The 20,535-nt window shown below is 41.1% G+C and overlaps 1 protein-coding gene across 1 annotated transcript in view; it reads right to left on the bottom strand.

Annotated features, from left to right (window-relative positions):
* The window catches only part of LOC149447558 (dual oxidase 1-like), a 219,885-nt gene that overhangs the window by 134,418 nt on the left and 64,932 nt on the right, over positions 1-20,535 (bottom strand). The window contains exons 3-8 of the mRNA XM_089652420.1: positions 16,379-16,462; positions 15,963-16,127; positions 6,779-6,966; positions 6,457-6,658; positions 2,353-2,519; positions 487-547 (exon numbers count right to left, since the gene is read on the bottom strand). Coding sequence (XP_089508546.1) covers positions 487-547; positions 2,353-2,519; positions 6,457-6,658; positions 6,779-6,966; positions 15,963-16,127; positions 16,379-16,462 — 867 coding nt within the window. The remainder of the gene's footprint in view (positions 1-486; positions 548-2,352; positions 2,520-6,456; positions 6,659-6,778; positions 6,967-15,962; positions 16,128-16,378; positions 16,463-20,535) is intronic.

The following is a 20,535-nucleotide window of genomic DNA, read 5'->3' as shown; positions in this document are numbered from 1 at the left end:
TCTCATCTGGCTTTTGAGCCTTACTAGTTGAACCAGCACCTGGCATCAGTGATTGAACCAGGAGCAGGGGCGGACTGACCATTTGGCAACTCAGGCACTGCCCGAGGGCCCGGGGTCAGTAGGGGGCCCCATGAGATGCCCCTGGTACCTTTTTCATAGGCTTTTTTGAGTTTGGGCAAGGACAAAGGGGCCCCATGATCCCCTATTGCCCAGGGGCCCCATGAGTTGTCAATCCGCCCCTGACCAGGAGCATAGTGGGGCATGTGAGCAGTGCTTCTTTTCTTTTGGGGTCATGAGTGTCTATGTCGATAGGCTTTGGGCTTGTGTCAGGATCATCAGTTGGACATCAGTCTGAGACATATCTGAGACCATTCCGAATTAATTGAAAACTGCATTTGACCTTTTTCATGCATTTTTTTCTCACTCATAGATTTGTATATAAATGTAAAACATGTTTGAAGCAAACAATAGTCCATCGACACTTACCGTGGTAAGGCAATACTTGTCTTTGAAGAAAGATTGGCAGCCATGCATACATTACGATATTCTTGAGAAATACAAATATATGTTAGATCAAAGTATGAAAACCTAGAAGCAACACAGTTATAGTTATAAGAGATTCTGTTACATAATCCTTGGACTGTTTGTTAACAACTTGGAGCTCATATTTAGGGACTTTTCATTCCACATCCATTGAACTATGTTGGTCAATGCAGTTCCAAAACAAAATGCCTTGGTTTACTTTGTGACAAAACACATTTGTTCTTTAAAGGTCCTTCTCCCAGCATGTCTGAATATTTCTGGAAAGGTCCCCCCACCTCTCTGCACACCCTCTGTATTTTTTACTTCTCTATTATTATTATTATACAGTATTTATAAAGCGCCAATAGTTCGCTCAGCGCTGTACATTACAAAGGGGGACAGAACATGTGACAGAACAATACCAATACAATGCAAAACATGAGGGGATTGAGGGCCCTGCTCTTTCGAGCTTACAATCTAGGAGGGAGGGGATGGTGGCACAGGAGGAGATAGCTGTGGGGGATGGAGTGGTAGGAAGAGTGGAGGAGGTCGGCAAGTTAGCAGGGGGTGGGGTAGGCTTCCTTGAAGAGAAGGGTTTTCAGGGTGCACCTAAAGGAGAGGAGAGTAGGTGATAATATGATGGGTTGTGGCAGGGAGTTCCAGAGGATGGGTGACACCCTGGAGAAGTCCTGGAGGCGGACATGGGAGGAGGAGACCATTATTATTATTATTATTATTATTATAATATAGGATTTATATAGCGCCAACAGTTTGCACAGTGCTTTACAAAATGAGGGCAGACAATACAGTTACAATACAATTTACTACATGAGGAATCAGAGGGCCCTGCTCGTTAGAGCTTATAATCTAAAAGGGAGGGTCAAGTTATACAAAAGGTAATCGGTGTGGGGAATGAGCTGATTTAGAAAATTGAATTACAGTTATAAGGTGAAGGTGGGATAGACTTCTCTGAAGAGAAAGGTTTTCAGGGAATGTCTAAATGTAGTAGGAGATAGTCTGACAGATTGGGGAAGGGAGTTCCATAGGATGGGAGAGGCTTGGGAAAAGTCCTGGAGGCGAGCATGGGAGGAAGTGACGAGAGAGCTACAGAGCAGGAGGTCTTGGGAGGAATGGAGAGAACGATTAGGTTGATATTTTGAGACTACTGTAGGTTAGCAATGAAGCTGGGGTCCAAGTTGTGGATATCTTTGTATGTTGTTGTTAGTATTTTGAATTTTATTCGCTGAGTGAGTGGAAGCCAGTGAAGGGATTGACAGAGGAGTAGCAGACACTGAACGGTTGGTAATGTGGATGAGCCTGGTAGTAGCCTTCATGATGGACTGAAGAGAGGAAAGCCTATGTAAAGGTAAGCTAATGAGGATGGAGTTGCAGTAGTTGAGGTGAGTGATGACCAGGAAGTGAAGAGCTTTGTGGTGTCATTGATTAGGAAGGGGTATATTTTAGAGATGTTGCATACATTGAGGAGGCAAGCTTTGGGCTGCTCCTCTCTTTATAAAAAGCCCCCATGATGTCCTGGAGCCCTTATCTTCGGCTTCTAGCTGTACAGGTATAAGCAGCCTCCAGGGCACCCTCGGCGATGTAAGCGTACCCTGCAGCACTTGGAGGCATTGAGGAGATAGGTCACCCAGAGCTCAGCTAGTCAGCTAAGATGACCGGTCGCCTCAACAGGAATTGCCTCTGCAACATTTACTGCTGAATTTCACCTAAATGGAGGTGATGGCTGCAGAAACAATACAGTTAGAGCACTTGCTTCATTTGTTTTTTCTTTTTTTCCTTTACACCCAAACAACAGCTTTTAATAATCATTACCTGGTAAGTGGCGATTACCCATTTCCTGGCATGATGAAACAAGTCTTCGTCTGACCACTGAGGATGGATTTTAGCAAATTCATCAGCTAAGTAGTTATGATATCGAAACCAGACTATGCTTTCTGCTTGAAGAAAAGGATTTTCATTTGCTCTGGCATTACCAAAACCTAAAAATAATTTCAGTAGTATAGGTAAGTTCACTTCACAAAGCAAATGTACGGTCATGCACATTCAGTTCAGTGAATAAGGCGAAGGAAGGTTTATAAAAACATGGAGTTTTGCTTGCATATATTGGATGACTTACCGTAAGTAAATACAGCTTCACCTTAATCAACACATCAGCTCCATTGTCTTGGAACAAGTGCACAAATAGTCATTGATCTGATTGTTTGTTCAGCCACTCTAAGGTCTTGTTTTCATAGGCGTACTTAGGAGTACACCCATGCAATGAGCTGCGTTTGCCTGCACAGGATGCACAGGTGTTCCATGCATCCATGTGCAGGTTGTCTCATTCTTGTCAGTTGGGATGCAGTGGCTGCACAGACACAGATGCTCCTCCCAATTTGATTGTTTAGGTGCAGGTGCATGCTGGTGCATGTTGCCAAACTCACACTGTCTGCATGCAGGGACACACATCTGTACCCACATGGATGTCAAATTGGGAGCAATGGCTGTATCCCTGCAGCCACTGCATTCCAACTGACCTGAATGTGTCTGCCTGAATGGGGATGCATGGAACAACTATGCGTGCCAACACGGCCCTTCACATGGGTGTACACTTAAAGTGCTACTAAACCCCTCGGAGTAAAATCAATCTGTAAATGCAGTAAAGCGTGCTTGTCATACTCACTGTAGAACCTAAGGTGCATCCTCTGCATTGTGTAAAAAGGATGTTTTATCCTGACTTCTCTACTCCTCCTCTTCTTCAAATGTCCACATCTTATCTCCTGATAAGACAGACTTTACCCGTAGCCATTTTGCACATGCTCAGTTTGGTGTGTATTGCTAGAGAGTTTTTTTTTCTTGGGAGAGTGCATGTGATCAACACAGGGCCAATCGGGGTCAGGGGTTTTGCATCCTCCTAGAGCAGAAGGAAAACTCCTCCTACAAGCTTTAGCTAGTGCTTAGCTGAACACTAATAGAAGCCACAAGACTGCTCTAACTGCTGATGAGAAAAGGTATTTAGCAGTTTATATTTACTAAAATAATTGCACTTCCATGTTCTGTGTACTATGGGAGACCAGATAGAGTGAATGCAGGGTCCTGGGTTTAGTAACACTTTAACTAAGAAAGGACCACACACTGTATGGGTATATTGAGATACGGAAGGGGGTGAGGCTTTGCAATGTTTTGGGTGCTCCGTGTTTTTGCTTTTTTTCAATGAGGTGTAGTGAATAAAAAGGCAGCTCTTGAACAGACTGTCAGTAACAACTGCATGATGAACTCTAATCATCCCAACCTAAAATCTTAAAAAGACAATTTAAAGAAAAAAAAGTATTTCCATAAACATACAGGTTTGGATTAGCTGATCTGTGCACGTGTTTGCCTATGGAGGTGGAGTACTGATAAATCATCTCTGATGGAAGCATATCAGGGGTAATTACCAGCAAAATGCAAGTCAGTCATTCGATTTTGCTCTGCAGAAGGGTCTCTCAGGTGATGTATCACAGAAAGTTTATACAGGCATATAGTATTTGCCAACACTGAATCATCCTATATAAGTTTGCCATCCTATAAATACAATTTCTGCTTTCATACTGCCAAACAAACCCACTTTGTCTCTGTTATTAATACGTTGTCATCTGGTCCTCGTCAGCTCTTTGCTACCTTTAACTCTCTGCTTTGTCCTCCACCCCCTTTACCCACTAACTCACTCACTGCCCAGGAGATTGCCAAAAACTTCAAAGGCAAGATTGATGCAATACGTGAGGCTACATCCACTATACAGATATCTTCCCCACTTAACATAGCATGTCTAACAGCACAGTCAACACTTTCCTCTTTTGAACTGGCTATTATTAAAGAGGTTACCAAACTTTTCTCAGATGCCCACCTAGCCAATTGTGCCCTGGATCCTGTTCCCTCACAACTACTATGGTCATCTTCTTCTTCTATCCTATGCTCTCTCACTCACATCTTCAATCTTTCCCTATCTACTGACACCTCCCCCCTCCCCCCCCCCAAAGCATGCACAGATCACTCCTATACTTAAAACGTCCTCCCTGGACTCCTCCAACCTGAACAAATTAAGACTATCTTGCTGCTCCTATTCACCTCTAAACTTTTAAAATGCATAGTCTACAGCCGTCTTATCTCCTACCTCACTGTAGACAACTTTTTGACCCTTTACAGTCTAGCTTTTGCTCACAGCACTCTACAGAACCGGCCCTACTAAAACTCGCTAACAATTTACTAACTGCTAAAACCAATGGCCACTACTCCATAACCTTACTACTAGACCTCTCTGCAGCCTTTGATACTGTTGATTACCCCCTCCTCCTCAATAAACTCTAATGCCTTGGCCTCCAAGATTCTGCTCTATGCTGGTTCTCCTCCTACCTATCACAGTGCTCTTTCATTGTTACCTATAACTCTGTCTCCTCCTCCCCACTTCCTCTTTCTGTAGGGGTCCCCCAAAACTCTGTTCTTGGACCCTTTCTCTTCTCTGTCTACAGCTCCTCTTTTGGTCACCTGATAACCTCCCACGGCTTCCAATACCATTTCTATGTCGATACACCAAAATCTATTTCTCTACTCCTCACCTCAATCCTTCAGTCTCCTTTCACATTAACAACCTAATAACTGACATATCAGCATGGATTTTGCAACACTTCCTTAAACGAAATCTCTCTAAAACCAAGCTGAGAATATTCCCTCTCATTCATGCCCTCCTCCATGACTTTTCCATTAGGATCAATAATTCAACTGTCAGTCCCTTCCCTCAAGTCACGGTACTAGGTGTAATCCTGGACTCTGAACTATCCTTTTGGCCCCAAATTCAATCATTGTCAAACGTTTGTAGACTTTACCTCTGCAACATCTCTAAAATTTGCCCCTACTTAACTAACTACCAAGCTATTCAATCACTCGCTTATTATCTCTCGCCTTGACTATTAAAACTCCCTTCTCATAGGCCTACCTCTCTGTAGGCTATCCCTTCTTCAGTCTACCATTAATGCTGCTGCAGCAATACTTATTTACTTTACCAACCACTCAATATCTGCTGCCCCTTTCTGCTGATCCCTCCGTGGCTTCCAATTGCCCAGTGAATTAAATTCAGAATGCTAATGGCAACATACAAAGCTATGCACAACTCTGCCCTGAGCGATATACTGTATATACAATCTTGTCTCCAAATATCACCTAAACCGTCCTCTCTACTCCTCTCATGAGCTCCTACTCTCAAGCTTCCTTGTCTCCTCCCCTATGCTCATTTCCAGGACTTCGCCAGAGCCTCTCTCATACTCTGGAGCGCTCTACCTCAATCTGTCCAGCTATTCCTACTCTGGCAGCCTTTAGATGATCCCTTAAAATTTACAGTATGAGCAGGGCCCTCTTAATCCTCTTGTTTTTTATTGTATTGTAGCAGTACTGTCTCCCTTTTATATTGTAAAGCGCTGCACAAACTGTTGGCGCTATATAAATCCTGTATAATAATAATAAAATGCAGCTATCTGCTAAAAAGTTTATCTTGTGTCTGTATGCACCCAAAAGGAAACCCATACTAAGAGAAACATTGAGGCCTCCATAGCTCCATTCATTTTTGAAAATCCTACTTGGCTTTCTCTGAACTCCCTAATTTTTTTTGTCATTGACAGAGAACAAATATACATCTAGGAAAGTCAGGATTCCTGATTTGCATTCTTGTCCTGGATCAAAGACTCAGAAAACATTGAATCTATTGAATTAGCCAGACATCTAGCATTTCTATAATAAGTAATCTTCAAAGGCAGCACACATATTTCTCTAAGGAAACAAAATGTCTTATTCAAACTTCATCAGCAGTACTGCAAACATATTTCATCAAGTACTAAAAGGGTTTGGGATCACTGATCTATATTTATATAATACATTTTATCGAACATATCTTGATTAGTACATTACCATAAATAGTTCCAGATCCTTTACTTTCTTCAGTATAGTGAGCAGGTCTCCACATAATAAGCATGTCATCTGCTCCTCTTGGAAACAGCGGATCTGATCCAGATGCCAGTCTTCCACCAGTAAAACTTCTTAAAGCATCACACCAGGAGTGAGAGTTACCATAAATCGAACTACCATCAAGCCATGCAGTCACTGAATTTAACTGAAAAAACACAAAGTTAATCAACCCTCCAGTACAGATAGATATTGCAAATATGGCTATAATATGAACAAATGGCTGCCGGGTTCTGTACAAATCTTTGGCTCTTTGTTTACATGTTACCTGGTATCTTGGATTGTTTGGACTGCTGCCACTCTGCTTACACCATTTACTTCTCCGAAATGGAAGAACCACATTGCCAGTGTTTTCCGGGTCAAAGACATCATCTCCAGCTGGTATTTTAATATTTAAAAATTCAATTGGACATCCCAAGTCCTCTATACTAAATATTTCAGACATCACATGATAACCTGTTAAATAGATATTTTATAATCATATTATTATGTGTATAGGATTACATTCTTCTATTTGTGAATTAATAGTAACTGTGTCCCCGTAACTTAAAATCCCTCAACACTGTTCAACAAATTTTTATTTTTTGCCAGTTTTGGAAACAAAAGGATCCATTTCTTAATGAATCTCACATTCTGAGTTCAAATATAACAATGAAATTTGTCAATTGGCTCTAGTTTTTCTGTAAACTGAAAGTTTTCTACTATAGGCGTAATGACTACATAATGCACAATAATTATATAGATAGATGTCTTTCCACAAATATAAAGCAAGTGATATTGACTACATAACAAAGCCTAAATGGCATAATATATTGCATAGGATTACCAAGAAAAATTATAGCCATAAGCTAAGTTGAATCATTTTAATACTTAGGATTCTCACTAGTTTTGTCTTCAGTTTGTGTCGGTTTTGCTTCTCTTGGCTTTTCTCTTGTATTCGAGGAAAGGGCTATCTCTTACAACTGCACGTGACTACACGCTTCAGGTTCTTCCTCACTTGACTCAACCACGAAGGATTCTGGTGCTTTAGGAATTGGTAGCCCCTCTCCATGAGGAACTGGACGTATTGCCGATGGAATATTTGGATAGTGCACAGATAACTTTTTCTTCTTATTTAGCCCTTTTACAATTGGAGGCACCATACAAAAGTAACAATTACTAACATGATCTGTTGGCTCTCTCCAAATCATTGGCACAGCGAAAGGCATAGATGTCTTTTTTCCATTCAACCATTGCTCCAGTGCCGTCCCACAAGAATTGCAGCATATATGTGGTGCCCAGCTCTTGTCCTGGTCTCCTATCTTGCAGCCAAAATACAAGTTGTAGGCTTTCTTAATCATTCCTGTTATCCTCCTTTTTTGTGAGATAAAAGTTATTTCACCGCAGATATAGCAGAAATTATCTGCTTTATTCACACAAGTTCGAGGCATTACTGAGTAGCCTATATAAGCATAAAACGAAATGTAAAGACGCTGTCGAACTACAATCAGCTACAGATACTGCAGCTTTTATGCAGTGAAGTGATGCAATTAAAGGCTAATATTGCATCATCTCAGTATACATGCAATTTTCTATTGGTCACCAGTATCAATTGCGCAATATGCAGCTGAAGTTGCATCATAATTTTGAATGGCTTACGTCATTAGATGGGTGAATATATCATGGAAACTAGAGCCAATCAACATTTTTTAGGGTCATTTTCGTTTTCAGCACCCCAAAATTATGTAAGATTAGCTAATTTTATGCCCAAAACTTTTTACCTGTTGAACAGTGTTATCAGTAATGCTTTTTCAAGCAGATCTTGTGACTGTGGTTATTTATGCTTTGTTCATTACATCATAGTACTGATTTTAATGGTTTCACTCCAATCTTACAACTATAGCAGTGTTGTCTTTATTTGATGAAAGTTTATTTCTTTTTGTATTTACTAGATATTATAAGTGGAGTGTGCCAGCGGTTTCCTAGTTCAGTCTCAATCATATAAATAAAGCTGGTTATTTCTGCAAACTGCTATGCCAACTGCTGATTACTTTTGACATCTGTGAAAATCAGACACATGCTTGTTCTGAGATGGTGATATCACCATGAATGGATCTGAATGCCTTTAGCTGTATATTCTCAAAATTATCACTAGGCCTTCCATCTCAAAATGAGGATAAGAAGAAGGCTCCTGCTACCCCTGGATACACAAGTAAGCTAAACCTTGTTTGTTTTACTTTAAATACAATAGGTTGCAAACCCCCCCCCCAGATACTAAGGGGAGATGAAATCGTGGCCATGCAGCACTCCATAGGAGTCCAATTTAGTGGGTTTTTACTCATCACATCTGCTGTGGCAGAATCGGACAATAATCATCAGATGGTCTATTTGTAACATTACTTTTAAGAATAAAAAGAAAGACAGACTATTTTGTGTTCTTGGGATTGGCTGGCTTAGCGTGCTGTATCTAAATGTGTGTCATTTGTTCCTTTTATGCTTCTTACTGACTGTCTATACAAATCATGGTATTTATCCTCTGCCTCTACTTGCACTGAAGACATCAAAAAATTCTTTAAGGGTTGCATCATTGTTTTCTCATATGACAACTCAAAGCACACCCTAAAACAATTAAAGCATGTTCATTAACAGAAATGCAAAGAAAAACAAATCTTGTTGTGAATATACTTTCAACAAACAATTTGTGATGCTAAGCTTATCTAACATTTTTTTATTATTATTATTACTACCATTATTATATATTATTATACATTATTATTGAAATCACATACGCCATGCATATTAAAATGTTATGATAAAATAAATGTCAATGTTAAATAAATATCAGGAATTGTCATTATAATGCAAATTATCTAAATAACATAACACTAAAATAGTGAAATGCAATATATTTAGGAATAATGAAACTAAGGCAGATAGTGTAATGTGTTTCGTTAGGTTAGAAATGAACAAAATGTGTTTTAAATTCAATCAGTGTTCAAACCAAAATTGTCTTAATTTTCTATATTGCAGCATTTAGACCAGAAGAAGGAGAGCCCACACTAGCAACTATTCATTCTCAGTGCAGTTGCAGCGTTCATGTGCTGATAACTGGGAATATGGTGCTGCTCCTTCACTGTCCAATCAGGGATGTGCTGCCTCTGCGGTGGAGGTCAGGGACCTCACTGCTTGGACTGCAGTGGTGACTGAATCACAAAACTGGCTACATGCAATTACAAGTTTTTTGACAGATTAAACAGTTCTCTTATACATTATGTCACAGATCAGTTGCAACTACCTATAGTTCTACAGACATGCATGGCTGACCTGTTACTAGTTCCTCAGATTTGCAAAGTTGACTTGCTCCCTGTATTCCCACAACCCTAAATGCCAAGCACTTCTGTCACCTATTGTCCCACAGACATGTGTACAAAGACTGGAGCTTTAGGTGTGTCCTGACTCCATCTGTTGTTTTATATAGCAACTTCCCAGGCACTCAGTTAGCACCCTTTTTTAAGCTGTGCTGAGATTAGCAAACTTTCCCTGAGCAATAGGTAGCATCGATGACTGCAGGCCCCAGTTCCTCATTCCTCTTTTGAGTTTTTCATCCCTGTTCCAACTTCTTAGGCCATGTTCTGAGTTCTTCGTCCCTGTCCTGAATTCTTCGTCCTTGTTCTGAGTTCTTAGTCCCTGTTCTGAGTTCATTGTTCCTGTTCCAAGTACCTCATCTCTGTTCTGATTTTTTTGTCCCTATTCCAAGTTCTTCATCCTTGTTCTTAGTACTTTGTCCCTGTTCCAAGTTCCTTGTTTCTGTCCTGAATTCTTCACCCTATTCTGAGTTTCTTGTCCATGTTCTGAGTTCCTCATCTCTGATCTGTGTTTTCCATCCCGTTCTGAGTTGCTAGACCCTGTTCTGAGTTCGTCATCCCTCTTTTGAGTTCCTCACCCCTGTTCTGAGTTCTTCGCCCCTGTTCTGAGTTTATGGTCCCTGTTTCAAGTTCCTAGTACCTATTTAAGCACCAGTGCATTTCCTATGCTCTCCAGTCTTCCTGCTCCTGTATATTCCCCATGTTCTGCATCCAGCATTCCTCTTTCAGTGTGTCTCCTGTGTACTTTAACCAGCATCATGTCTCCCAGCTCCTGGGTGCCCCCTTGCACTCCTGCCTTCCTGTTACATAGCTGAAAGGAAGACACACATCTATCTAATTCAACCAATAAAATAGAAAAAAAGTAAACAATCCTATATACACAATCCTATGCCCATAGTTGATCCCGAGGAAGGCAAAAAACCCCAATAAAACGTGATCCAATTTGCTCCTGTGAGTCCAATATTCTTGTGCTTTCCTAACACTTGACTCCTGTGCATCTCAGCTGACTGCAAGACTAAACTAGTAAAAGATGATGAGAACTGTCTTCAGCTTGGCCCCCCCCCCCCCATGCATTTCATTCATGCTGGGCTTTTCATGGGTTTGCTTGAGGACAGCAACACAGGTATGCTCAAACTGTGAGCCCTGAGCACACCAGCATCAAAAATGCAGGCTGCACAGAGTGTCCACAAGCCCTTTTCCCATGTCAGTTTAGCAGTAAGTATAAATAGCCAGGATAAAGTTTCTGAATGAGAAATACACGGCTTCAGGTCTTGAATGACTGCAAAAATATCTGAAAGGAAAACAGGAGGGATTTGCAAGTGGCTCTGTCAAAAAAACTTTAGGGAATCCTCATGCACTTGAGTGTAATAATCAACAATTTGCTCAATTCACTCAAACAAATTCCCTTCAAGAACAAAAAATGCAATCTGAGGCAACCAGGTTTCCAGGGGTGATTACAGGTTAAAGGGTTCATGCAGAAGTTTCAAGAAACATATGGACGTTCTTAGGATTTAATTCTTCAAACCTAGGCAGAGAAATGAAGATGTGATGCTTTGTACTGGTTTCCCAGGGAACAAGATATTTTGAACCAACACAGGAACTACTTCTCCCTGCAAGTAGGATACCACCATTGTAGACAGACTGAGCATGCCCAGATAATTGAGAAATAGTATTCAGGGCTTGATAAACCATAGGCATTTGGTCTCTGACTAAGCATGTCAATGGGGTCCATAGCCTGAGAAAACTGTAAAAGGACTTTGCGGACCTTCTGTGCATTCTGCAACCTTGATGGCCACGTTTTCAGGTGCAGAGTCAATGAAGCCCCTGGCATTTACCAGAACTGCTGATGGTGGAGTTAGATTTCACTGCATAACAGCTCCCAGATTGTGACCCCCATGCACACATGTGCAGGCTACAGCTGGCCAGATCTAGAGAAGCAAGGAGGCAGGAGTAAAGACTTAATAAAGCACAATAATATTGGCCTCTCATTAAGGCAGGAGCTAGCAGGAGTGTACGGGGACACACAGGAGCAGGAAGACAGAACGCTGGTTGGAGAGCAGAAGAGACATACTGTAGGAAGAATGCTGGATGTGGCATATGAGGAACACACTGGAGCCCAGAACAAGGACTTGGGAGTCAGAACAGGTACTAGGAACTGAGGCCTGAGGAACTAGTAGCAAGTCACAATTGCATATTTGTAGAACTACAAGTGGCAGATCAGCTTTTCAACTGATCTGTGACATATTCCAGCTGTGTATTTAGCTTTTTCCCAAATTTAAAGCACTCCTGCACCTCAGAAAATGGATATTCAAGTATTATTATCAAGCAGCTTTAAAAGAGCAATAAAATAAGCCCTTTCTATCCTTTGTAGCTAAACGTACTTTGGAGAAATTCATCCCTATAAATCCGAAACTCTTAAGCTGGGTTTCAGTTGGCTTGTAACAGCTTACAAAACCTGATATTGGTTTACATTAGAAGGCTGGAAGGCTGCCAAGTCCCTGTTGCTAGAGAAAATAGAGAGAAGCTATGATTTTACTGCTCTTTCTTAAGACTGAAGATGAGTTTCCAAACTGTGACTGCCTATACATAGGTCAGTGAGGGCTGGTTGTAAAGCTCTTTTACTGCTTGTTAAGAATATATAAATGCTTTAAATAATAAACGTGATTCGTGTGAGCTACTATGGTGTATACTATAAGGGGAAAATAAAATGAAGTGAATATATATATATATATATATATATATATATATATATATATATATAGTTGCAAGAAAAAGTATGTGAACCCCTTGGGATTACGTGGAGTTTTGCATGAATTGGGCATAAAATGTGCTCTGAACGTCATCTAAGTCACAACAATAGAAGAACACAGTCTGCTGAACATAATACTACACAAACATTAGATGTTGCCATGGTTTAATTGCACATAACATGTAAACATTCACAGTGCAGGGAGGAAAAAGTATGTGAACCTTTGGACTTAATAACTGGTTGACCCTCCTTTGGCAGCAATAACCTCAACCACACGTTTCCTGTAGTTGCAGATCAGACCTGCACAACGATCTGGAGTCATTTTCGACCACTCCTCTTCACAAAACTGTTTCAGTGTAGCAATATTCTTGAGATGTCTGGTGTGAATCGCTCTCTTAAGGTCATGCCACAGCATTTCAATCGGGTTGAGGTCAGGACTCTGACTGGGCCACTCCAGAAGGCGTATTCTGTGCTGTTGCAGCCATTGTTTTGTTGAATTACTTGTATGCTTTGGGTCATTGTCCTGTTGCATCACCCATCCTCTGCGGAGCTTCAGTTGGCGGACAGATGGTTGTACGTTTTCCTGCAAAATGTCTTGATAAACTCTGGAATTCATTTTCCCATCAATGACAACAATCCATCCAGGCCCTGAGGCATCAAAGCAGCCCCAAACCATGATGCTCCCTCCGCCATGTTTTACAGTGGGGATGAGGTTTTGATGTTTGTTTGCTGTGCCTTTTTTTCTCCACACTTAGTGTTGTGTGTTCTTCGCAAACAACTCAATCTTGGTTTCATCTGTCCACAGTATATTTTGCCAGTAGTGCTGTGGAACATCCAGGTGCATTTTGCAAACTTCAAACGTGCTGCAATATTCTTTTTGGACAGCAATGGCTTCTTCCGTGGTGTCCTCCCATGTACTCCATTCTTGTTTAATGTTTTCCTTATTGTAGATGTGTCAACAAAAATGTTAGCATGTGCCAGAGATTTCTGTAGGTCTTTAGCTGACACTCTGGGATTCTTCTTTACCTCATGCAGCATTCTGTGCTGTGCTCTTGCAGTCATTTTTACAGGACGACCATGCCTAGGGAGAGTAGCAACAGTGCTAAACTTTCTCCATTTGTAGACAGTCTGTCTTACTGTGGACACATGAACATCAGGGCTTTTGGAGATACTTTTGTAACCCTTTCCAGCTTCATGCAAATCAACAATTCTTGATCGTAGGTCTTCTGAGAGCTCTTTTCTGCGAGGCATGGTTCACATCAGACAGTGCTTCTTGAAACCAGTAAACCCAAAACAGGTGTGTGTTTTTTAAGGGCAGGACAGCTGTCAGCAACACATCCAATATCATCACACTGATTGGAGTCAAGGTTGGCTCACTCCTGGCTCCAATTAGATCTGGGAGAAGTCATTAAGCTAGGGTCTCACATACTTTTCCTCCCTGCACTGTGAATGTTTACATGTTATGTGCAATTAAACCATGGCAACATCTAATGTTTGTGTAGTATTATGTTCAGCAGACTGTGTTCTTCTATTGTTGTGACTTAGATGACATTCAGAGCACATTTTATGCCCAATTCATGCAAAACTCCACGTAATCCCAAGGGGTTCACATACTTTTTCTTGCAACTGTATATATAAAGAAACCAACAGGTTAACAAAATATCACCATGTGTTTGATATAAATGAAAGATAAATACAATGAAATATAAATAAAATAAACTGGTATATAAAATATTAAATAAACAAATTATTAAATTAATGAGTGGGTCGCTTACACTATACACATACTCATACTAGTGTGTCAAAATAAATAAAAAACCAATGGTGTCGTGCTCCACTATCAATAATGATATATATATATATATATAGATATATAGATATAGATAGATAGATAGATAGATAGATAGATAGATAAAATGAAATGCATTAAATAGATGAAATTATATTAAATAAATTAAATAAAATAAAAATGAGTTAATAGGTCCAACAATAATTCAGCAGCGTGATACTGCAATCACGCTGATGCTGCATGCATGTCTTTGAATAATCCGTGATTTTGAAGTGTCTCCTAATGGTGTAATGCAAAGTAGATATAGTTCACCAATCTTATATAGTGTGCTCCTTCACCAGTTGTGCTCTCACCTGACTTATGTGACCAAACTGTTAAGTGAGGTCATACAAGCTTGTGTCCCTTTAATTGGACTCAAAGGTGAACAGATGGATATATCCCTGTTTCCCAGATGGATGAATGGATGAAAGGAGTTTTTCCCTTTTCCCAGCATGGGGTCTCGCCGCTTCCTAGGGACCTTTTTCCTGGAGGCGGATGGATGGATGGAGTTATCCCTCTTCCCACTAGGGGGTCTCTTCACTCCCTTCAGACTTTTTCCTACATGTGCATATATACCATGTAATTAAAAAGAGTATATAGTGCCTTATCTTCTTTTTTAAAAAATGTAATAGACAAATGCAGTGTACTCACATAACATATAAGTTACAATCGCTTTTTGTACAAATTTGCAGGATCCTTAATGTGTTTGCCACACTCTCATATACTTGCTGAGTAATTGCCTTTAAGCGTCGTGACGTCAGAGCCCCTCACCTTCCCTGATGAAGCCATGTGACCCGGTGGTGTAACATGTAGGGGAGGGGCTAAAAAGAAGATAAGGCACTATATTCTCTTTTTAATTACATGGTATATATGCACATGGAGGAAAAAGTGTGAAGGGAGTGAAGAGACCCCCTAGTGGGAAGAGGGATAACTCCATCCATCCGCCTCCAGGAAAAAGGTCCCTAGGAAGCGGTGAGACCCCCTGCTGGGAAAAGGGAAAAAATCCATTCATCCATCCATCCATCTGGGAAACAGGGATATATATCCATCTGTTCACCTTTGAGTCCAATTAAAGGGACACAAACTTGTATGACCTCACTTAACAGTTTGATCATATACAGGTGAAACTCGAAAAATTAGAATATCATGCAAAAGTTCATTTATTTCAGTAATGCAACTTAAAAGGTGAAACTAATATATGAGATAGACTCATTACATGCAAAGCAAGATAGTTCAAGCCGTGATTTGTCATAATTGTGATGATTATTGTCTACACTATATTTAGAGACATTCATTCTTGTAAAATATGAGGAAAAAGGCTTTTGGACATCCTACTGTTGGTTCGATTGGTCTCTTTAAAGAAAAACCTTCCTCCATTTCTCAAACATCAGCTTCAATGACAGATGATTCACTAGTTACTCTCCTTATGCTATGGTGCCATGGCACAAAAGATCACAAAATTATATAAATTACTTCATTTATATTTTGGCATGCAAAGCAAATTCCGTATATGTGATTCATCTGTGCATACCGAAGAACACCCCCAAGACTGTCCGGTTCCGCTGAGAGGATTGACCAGAGTCTCCTTTCATAGCCACATTGCTAAGTTTTCTTGGGTTGGGTAGATGTGGTTCTTGCATAGCTTGATAGACTCCATCAGAATAGGCAGGTGGCATAAGGCGCATCAGTCTAGAACCTAAATTAGAAACATCAAAAAATAAAATACAGCTAAATTTACTTTAATTGCAACACATAAAGATGGCACTTTTTCTGTATTACCTTAACATTCTGCACTCCAAAAGGAATATGACAAGCACCATTGTTTTTTTTTTTTAATCAAATACCCAGTTATAAGAAAATTGGATGTTGTGCTGAGATCAAGGAAAATTTACACAGTTTATATAATTACAATGTAATCTGTGATATGAAATTGAAACATTACTTTACCTGCAGAGCATCTCTTATGTTGAACTAAGTTGTTAAACCAGCCATCAAAGCGCTGAATCTCCCAGTTAATGTTTTTTTGTGCATCTAGTTAGTGGAAAAAAGTAAAAGTAGTATATATTAGCTCCATGTTGAGATAGGACATCTTTCTTTTTGCTGCCAATTTTTGGTCTAACATTGCATATAATGAAATTTAACTGTGTCAAATGCAATTATATTTACCGCACATTTATCAGCAACATTCTCCACATTTATGAAGTACAAATTGTGATGTTGAAAAAAGTTCAAACTGGCAAATGCTCAGTGATTGCTTACTACACAGAAATGTTTTAGATGATGTGCAGTAAATATTTAGTGAATTTTAAGGAACACAACAAGTCTTAGAAGGTTCAGAATAACCATACAATCTTAAAGCGTAGCTTCAGTCAAAATGTAAAGCAGAAACAAAAACTGTAGCTGCTGACTTTTAAAAAACAGCCAATCACCTGTCCCTCGATCCAGCGGTGTCCTCACCGCAGCAGGTTTCACCGGCCGTCCTGTCTCCCTTGCCCCAATATCTTAAGTATGGACACCCAGCTGTGGCAGCTTGCAGCTTCACAGCCAGGTGCCCAATGTGCATGTGTGAGTAGTGCTGCACCTTGTGAATGGTTCTGTAGTCTTCTGGGACTTGTCACATGTCCCAGAAGAATATAGGGAGGGAGAGAGGACAACTTCTGTTTCTGATTGCCTAGGCAGCCGAAGTGGGGGTGGGTGCCTGTGAAAATCGGGTACCTGCTCCCCCCCTCCCCACAACTCCACAAAGGTGCCAATCCTTAACGGGGAGTGGGGGATGAGGCCTTAAAGTGGAACTTCCCATTTTGGGTGGAGCTCCGCTTTAATTACTGAAATTGGAAATTAGCATTTTCTTTATGGCTTTTTAAATTTAGGATAAAGTTAGAAGGGCTAGGACCTCTGCTATGTTTTATGCCTGTCTGTTGCCCCATTGAAAACATATGCCCTAACTTCCCTTCCTCTTGGGTTGGCAACCCATCGATTGCAATCTACCCATCGATCACATGCAGGTGACGGGTAGATTGCTATCTTGCTTTGCTGACCCCTGAACTACTCCTTCCACTTATGCTGAGCAGCGCAAAGAAGGAACAACCTGGCATGCTGTGCTGATCCCGACCAGCCCTTCTCTCACGTCCATCCCAGGTGCTTGTGTGTAGCACCAATCAGCACAACCGGAGAAAGAAGTGTAGTGTGTCACTAGCGCTTCCCTTCTCTTCATGTGAGGGAAGTTTATGCTCCCCTGTAAGCTCCTGTACACACATATCAATGAGCTCCTGACTGACCTCATCCTCTACCCTAACAACTGTCACCATCCACCACTTTACTAACTGTCATCATCCACCATCCCACCAACTGATCCCATCCTCTGTCCCACTAACTGTCACCATCCACTTCCCTAATAACTGACACCATCCTCTGCCCTACTGGCACCATCCAGTGCCCTACTAACTGACACCAACAACTGCCCTACTCACTGACCCATCCTCTGCCCTACTAACTGACACTCTACACTGCTCTACTAACTGATATAGTTCACTGGCTTACTAACTGACACTGATTAATGCCCTACTCACTGATTCCATCCTCTGCCCTACCAACTGTCACCATCCACTTCCCTACTGACACTGTCCACTGCCCTACTAACTGTCACCATCTACTGCCCTAATACCTAACCTTATCCTCTGCCCTGTTAACTATCACCATCCACTGCCCTACTAACTGACACCATCCACTGCTCAACTAAAGGACACCGCCCACTGTCCTATCAACTGACACCATCCACTGCTCTACTGACTGACACTATCCACTGCCCTACTGACACTATCCACTACCCTACTGAGCTCTCTATACTATTCTATTTACCCCATCCTCTGCCATACTGTTCCCTATAATCTGTCCTACAAACTGCTAACTCCTATACTCTGTCCCACATACTACAGACCTTTATGCACTGCAGTACATCCTACTGACCTTTATACACTGCCCTACATCCTACTGGCCTCTGTACACTTCAGTACATTCTTCTGACCTATATACATAGCCCTACACACTGCCCTATCTATTACTGATCTCTGTGCACTGCCCTATATTTGGGCCTGAATCTGAAACTAAAGTCAACCTGCAGTACCAGATGTTCTGCCTTCACGATGGACTCCTGCACTAGGCTTGTGGGGGTGACCAATTACTCCCAAATATGAAAAAACTGAATACAAGTAAATGAGTGGCTTACTGAAGCTGACTTTTAAGGTAGTTTAAGTCTTTATATTTTTACAGTGACATTAGTTTTATTATACTTTCTACGTTTTCGTTGTGTCATCCTTACTATTTAGTTAGGCCTTGTTAGTTAGTTAAAAAAAAAACGGCGCCAAACACTGGTGATCTTTAATCTCTTTCATGTTGTTCAGGTGGATCTCCATTTCTCAAAGGTTGCCTACCCCTGATATAGGAAATCAGGGTAAATGTGTTAGCCATCAGAATCTAATGGAGGTTCAATCTTTTTTTCACTCTCATAACAAGAGTGACTTTATTGCTGTTGTGAATACACTAGAAAGATTTTCCTCACTTCCTGTTCCAGTGATAATGTTGTCATTGGAACAGGAAGTTAGGGGAAATAGAACAAAAAAGACAAAAACACTAACTTTCCAGTGCCTCAAGGGGGAAATGCCAGGAAGAGGCCAGGGAATCAGGTGTGTGGATGACCTATGGATAAAGTCCTGGTGATGAACTGGAGAGTTAATGCTTTTGTCCATTTTGTTCCATTTCCCCTAACTTCCTGTTCCAATGACATTATCACTGGAACAGGAAGTGAGGAAAATATTTCTAGTGTATTCACAGCAGCAATAAAGTCACTCTTGTTGGGTTAAAAATAATAAATAATAAGGGGCCTTGCTATAGGCGGGACTAGTTACAAATATATATAGTAGGGCACCAATTCAGGTTGGCTTCAGCTCTGAGGAAACGGACACGTCTCCAAAATGTGGCAGCAGGCTGACCGCACCACCAGTCGGACACTCTGCCATCATTTTGGCCATCTCTGTGGTCCTCGCCAGGACCTGTGACAGCACGGCACTGGAGGGCTTAGTTTTTTAGGTAAGTCTGTCAAAATGTGTAACCGCCTGGGGGTCAAATTTTTTTTTTTTTTGTGCAGCTTATTACTGCTTTAAGTAAGAAAAAAGTATGTACTGTATATCTACAAGGTAGTTGTTTTGGATAGAGTGTGGGGGGGGGGGGGGGTTAGAAATCCTATCACATTATTTTAGCTGACTGTGTCCCACTGGGGGAATCTTCCTTCACTTCCTGTTCAGGAAATACAACAGGAAATAGGAGGAAATCTCACCAAAGTGTGGATAACTTCATTCTTAGTGTCCAGACCAAGGTCAGAACCTGAAACCTCTGCTATGTCTGTTGAATGTCTCTTCTTTCTATGGAAGGTTGGATAACTCCCTGCACAATTCCTTGAATGATACTGTCTTGAACCTTGTTTCTCTTCAACTTTGAACCCTTTGCTCCTCCCATGAGCTTTATATTTTAGCCATGCCTTTGCACTTACACTTATATCCCACCCTTGTCACTCCTGCTGCCATCCGTATCTTCCCTACCACTCATCACCGAGCTTTGGCTTGTTCCTCGACTGTGCTTCTGCTTGATCCCAACCTGAAACCATTTGTTACCAACCTTTGGCTTGTTTACTGACTACACTTTTATTTGATCCCTACCTGCTATATCTTCTACTGGACCACGTCGTTCTTACCTGGTGGGGCAATCTTGAGGATCGCGACCTGGTACTAACACACAGCAAAACCCATCCCCATCATCAGGAGCTCTGGTGAACACCAGTAAGTGCTTACACTCCACACCTCAGGTGAGCCCATGTCAACCTACTTGCATATCTATTCTTCTGGTTGGTGGGAGCCTCTCTACGCCATAGCATCTGGTCTCCAAGCCTGACCCCTGACCGTGACACTTAGGCAGTTGTAACTTGAACATTTTTCCCCGAGCTTTAAAATTTGGGATTTCCCTTCATTTTCTCTATTAGTGACCATGGATATCAGAACAAATAAAGAGGCTGAATCTCCCCAGTGGGGACAGAGACTACAAAAAAAATAAAA

Source organism: Staurois parvus, unplaced genomic scaffold (assembly GCF_062004578.1).
Source record: "Staurois parvus isolate SC_StPar_1 unplaced genomic scaffold, SC_StPar_1.0 ptg000682l, whole genome shotgun sequence".
NCBI lineage: Eukaryota > Metazoa > Chordata > Amphibia > Anura > Ranidae > Staurois > Staurois parvus.
The sequence above is the reverse complement of the archived record's forward strand: the minus strand, read 5'-3'. Positions and strand labels throughout refer to the sequence as shown.